This window comes from Micropterus salmoides, unplaced genomic scaffold (genome assembly GCF_014851395.1).
Source record: "Micropterus salmoides isolate LMB-PRFRI ecotype aquatic unplaced genomic scaffold, ASM1485139v1 Ms_hic_scaffold_3062, whole genome shotgun sequence".
NCBI lineage: Eukaryota > Metazoa > Chordata > Actinopteri > Centrarchiformes > Centrarchidae > Micropterus > Micropterus salmoides.
Genome location: NW_024042332.1, coordinates 1 through 5,174, shown reverse-complemented (window position 1 = coordinate 5,174; position 5,174 = coordinate 1). Strand labels below are relative to the sequence as shown.

The 5,174-nt window shown below is 41.1% G+C and overlaps 2 gene segments (V, D, J or C); one reads left to right on the top strand and one right to left on the bottom strand.

The window, feature by feature from the left end:
* Window positions 1-864: 864 nt before the first annotated feature.
* On the bottom strand, window positions 865-1,396 carry LOC119883977. The segment is given in 2 exon segments: window positions 865-1,234; window positions 1,342-1,396. Coding segments are annotated over 2 exon segments (390 nt in total).
* A 368-nt stretch (window positions 1,397-1,764) lies between these two features.
* Window positions 1,765-3,241, top strand: LOC119883976. The segment is given in 3 exon segments: window positions 1,765-1,794; window positions 1,902-1,977; window positions 2,723-3,241. Coding segments are annotated over 3 exon segments (453 nt in total).
* Window positions 3,242-5,174: the final 1,933 nt, after the last annotated feature.

Below are 5,174 nucleotides of genomic sequence, written 5' to 3'. Positions count from 1 at the left end.
TTCCCCCACCACTCTGCCACCTGCCCGCACCGCCGCTATCCGTTCAAAACATAGTCAGACTTGCCACGAGCAAGATTGCCCAGCAATATTGCTCAAAAAGTTGCCCCTTGTATCATCAGCTTGAGTGTCTCTACACTGGGTGAGGCTGCAGTACAGAGTCCCTTTCAAAATAAACTTATTGTGTGTTATCTTTACACATTTGGGCACCTGTGTGTTTGAGAGTTTTGCTACATGCATGACAAAACTTAATCGCAAAACAATCGCAAGTGTATTTTCAATTTTAGTATCAGTATGTAATTACTGCTTTGTGTGCTCACTCAGAGATGTTTGTGTGTACTGGAAAAACAACAACAGAACTTTAAAAAGGGGTTTGCAAGAGATATATAATGTTTTGTTTTTTTGGTGTAAGGGTTTGTGGTTAGTGTGTAGAGATTGGCCAAAATAGCCAATAGTTTCAAAAAGTTTACTAAGCAATCAGAAATAAACTATAATGATGATCAAGTGTTTCTGTAAACAGGTGCGGGGGCAAAATCTTTTCTCAGTCGGGAGCCGGCTCAATCAAAATCAATATTGTTCAGCTGATGTCAGATTGTAACCACCAATATTATGTACAAATGTTCCTCTAAACTTTCAACCAGGTTAGGACTTGTTTTTATGGTTAGTTGTCTTAGTTAAGGTTATGGTAAGGGGCTAGGGAATGCATTATGTGAATGACTTGCCCCCAAGACCATGGTGTGTGTGTGTGGGTGTGTGTGTGTGTGTGTGTGTGTGTGTGTGTGTGTGTGGGTGTGTGTGTCCTCAATGAACTGTATCAGTCTCTGCAGTAGCTTCCAGCTGCAGCAGTCAGTTCAGTTTCTGTTCAGTCTGACTGAGGGAGGTTTTTGTACGACGCTTTTTCACTGTGTGAACACATACTGACTGTTGATTTCATGATAACTCTGACAGTAGTAAACTGCTGCATCTTCAGCCTGAACTCCACTGATGGTCAGAGTGAAGTCAGAGTTTGATCCACTGCCAGTAAAACGAGCTGGAATCCCAGATTGCCGCTCATCAGCCCTGGAAATGAGCAGTTTAGGAGTTTCTCCATCTCTCTTTTGGTACCAGTGCAAGTAGTGTTTACCGCTGGAAGTACCTACATGCACTTTTGGATTGACCCTACAGCTGATGGAGACGGAGGCTCCCAGAGCAGAGCTCACTGCTCCAGGCTGAGTCACTGTGATCTGGCCTCTGGACTCTGAGGATACAGAGACAAACACATAAAGCAGCGTCATGGTTTTGTGGGCTTCATTTCAGAGGGACGGATGTTCATAGAGGAGAGGAGTTTGATTCTCTGGACTTTACCTGTGAAGCAGCAGCAGAGGAGAGTCCAGATGAGGACGGAGACCAAAGTCATGTTTTTGATGAGGAGGATTTCTGTGGCTTCTGTTGTCATGAAGGACAGCTGTCAGTCATCCAGTGTTCAACTCTCAGGACTATAAAGTCTCCCAGAGCACTGGAGCATGGTGCTGCTGATGCAAAGTGGCTCTCTATGGAAATGCTCTGACTGACTCCAACAGGGACTTGGATTACTCTGATGATGCTGCTTCTCAACGGATCAATACGTTTACCAGAGGATTGATTAGGAATGTGTCAGTGATCATTTTTATGGACATTTGCTTTGATGACTGCAGAAAGATTTTCTTTTACAACATCTTCTGTCTGCTTTCATTTCATTCTAGAGGATCAATTTGACTTTCACACCAATGGAACAATAAATACGTAAAAATGGGATTAATTCTGAACAACTGTGTCACTGTTTGATAAATATAACATGAAATAGTTCATTCTTTTAAAAACAGCAAGTGTTTTTGTTGAGTTTGTTGTGTTCAAAGTCAGAGAGCCGTCTCTCTCTACAGTGAGAGGTTTTTGTACGACGACTCAATCAGTTTGTATCACTGTGGTGGACTTTTGGTGGAGGAACCAGACTGGATGTTGGAAGTAAGTTTCTGCACAAATATTAAATATCGTATCATCAGTGAAGGTTTTAATTTCTGTGTCTGAACATTTGTAGTAGATATAAATTTCCTCTGGACTGATCTAAATCACTTTAAAGACTCAATCTTATTGTTCGTTTCTCCTGTTTAACCATGAAGCTGAACTCAAAGCAGCTTTACTGAACTTCTCTTTAAACGTTCCATTTAATTTGTGAAATGTGAACAGCTTGAACTGCAGCAAAGATTAAAGAACAACACTCGTACTTTAAAAATGATTCAGCCTTTAATTCTGCATTTTAAACTGTTTAGAAATTGAGTTAAAATTATTTTGTGAATGAAGATAAAAATGTTTCCAAATCTCTGATCTTCTAAAATGGCTCAAATTGTCTTTTAACCTCAGTTTGAAATAATGTTGACAGTTCTCTGATGCTGTTTTTAAATCTGTCTGAGGAACAGGTTACCTGTGGTCTGTTATTTTGGGCTGATAATGTCCTTTAACAGTGGATCTCATTAACTTTTGCCCTTTTTAGATTTTGACAGTAAATGTTTTTTGTATTTCCAAATTTAAAACCTGGTTGTTTTATTTCCAGTGCAGTTTGATATCTTTCAGCTCATATGAGGACTCTTTCTGTGCTGATATGCATGAGAGGTTTCTTAAAGGAAGTGAAACAATGTGTGAGTGAGTGACTGGTGGAGCAGAAACCAGCTGTGTGGTCCCCGTCCTCTAAGCTGATTGGTTCTTCTCCTAGGTGATGCCCGTCCCACCCTGACGGTGCTGCCACCCTCCAGCGAGGAGCTGCGGCAGGGGAAGGCCACGCTCATGTGCCTGGCCAACAAGGGCTTCCCCTCAGACTGGAGTCTGGCCTGGAAGGTGGACGGCGGCAGCAGCAGCAGCAGCAGCAGCAGCAGCAGCAGCTGGGAGGAGAGCAGGAGCCCCGGGGTGCTGCAGAAGGACGGCCACTACAGCTGGAGCAGCACCCTGAGGCTCTCTGCAGACCAGTGGAGGAAGGTGGGCTCTGTGACCTGTGAGGCCACCCAGGGCTCCCAGACTCCGCTCTCAGAGACACTGAGGAGAGACCAGTGTTCCCAGTCCTGACCTGACTCACTGGGACTCTGCTACTGGTTTTCCTCTGCTCCTGCTCTCACTCTGCACTCTGGAACTGTCTCTCTCTTTTATTTGACATCTTTCAACAGCAAGATTTACTAGCTTGTTGCACTGTTTCAATATTATTTCAGTGTTTCCAGATAATAAAGACCTTTTCATCCAATCAGGTGTTTTCATGTTTATTATTATCAAAGTGTCTTAATAAATGTTCTCTTGATGGTGTCGGTGAATGTATTACATCCAGAGAAACTGGGCTGACATAATGGTAATATCTCCACAGTAACTTTTAAAAAAAGTCACATTACAGTTGGATTTGTACAAACCAGTGATGTTAGCAGTATAAGGCCAATTATCAATAATACTATACAAATAATCATTTGGTCAGAATTAATATGAATGCCTAATGGCTGTCAAACACTTGCTACTGTAGTCGTTAGAGATTTGTCTGTAATAATAAACCTTTGGAACAAAACTCAATGTAGAAACCCCTCAATCATTTATCATCCTATCATCTGTTAATAGAGATGCTCTAATGATACTTATTGTGTTATTTATATAAAACTATATGGCTGTCATAGAATTTACAAACCTGAAATACAAAGCACCATATCATCAGCATAGTGAGAAATAAAATGAGTAATCCACTATTCTAAGCAGGAACTATTAACATTCTTCTCCTGAAATTCAAAGACAAATTAAAGATGACAAATCAAATTTTAGTGATTTACTTACTCCATAAACCCTTTTTGGTTTCAATCATAAAACACATTTTTTGTTGGAATACAAAATACTCAAATTTAGCTGACGCTTTCAAAGTGACTTACAATATGTCAGAGGTCGTACACCTCTGGAGCAATGAGGGGTTAAGTGTCTTGCTTTGGACACATTGGTGTCTCACAGTGGATTCGAACCTGAGTCTCTCACACCCAAGGGATATTACATCCAGAGAAACACTGAGAGAAATCTTTTTCCGGGATGATTTTACAAAGAATGTGTGACATTATGTAATGTAAATTCATTAGGGCTGGACCCGAATATGTGAATATTCAAATATTCGACTGTTGGGTACACATTTGATTTTCAATGTCGAGACTTGATTATTGAGGGGTTTTTTCACGCTCCTAAACTCCGCCGACAGCAGTGAACATAATCCAACGCTCCAGTTCACATCAAAGGGAAAACAAAACGAAGCCCTGAGTTGTGTGAGAACACTTTAAACTGAGTGAGGACAGCAGTACTGTGGAAGTTATGGCGTTTATTAATTTTACATTGCTTAATTACAGATCAAAACAGCCAAATTTCCTACATTTTAAAATTAATAAGTAGGCCTAAACTCCAGGCTACCACAAACAAACAACAACATAATGAACACTTTAAAAATTATATTAGGCGATTGTAGAAGAAGAGCATTTAGTCGCTATAATAAAAGATAAAAGTGAATTTTGCATTATAACGTGTTAGATTTAGTTCTGCTACCGAAAACATGCTCATCCCGTCTGCTCTCTGCCTGGACCCCAGTCTGCCTAAACTATTCCCGGATTCTGCTCTAGACCTGCTCGGATCAGACTCTCTCACTCTGGACTCTCAGTTACGGTTCCCCCCCTGCTCTGTACAGCAGCGATCAACCCGGTTCGGCATCCCTTTAACCTGCAATAAATATTCCTCTTTTATTTAAATCCTCTCTCTCTTAGTCCCGCACTTGGGTCTGCTAGCCTTGCCATAACAAAGTTAAAATCAAATATTTGGTAGCAGTCCATTAGTTAGCCTATATGAGAATAAATGAACTGAGCGCTCTCTCTCTCTTTTTCTCTCTCTCTCAGACGCCCACATGCCGGCTGTTATCTCTCCCCCATCTGATCCTCCCTCACTCAGCAGAACTTCTTGGGCATTTATCCTTCTTCTGCTGTTCTGCTTCTATCTTTGAAATACATAGCTGTAGCTCATGAAATGACAGCCTGCTTATCAACACACGTTTAAACAATTGGCATAACGGTGTAAAACCAAAATGTGTGACCTATCAGATTCTGTGACTACATCCAAATGATGATGTTCTCCTAACCATAACCAAGTACTTTTGTTGCCTAAACCCAACCAAA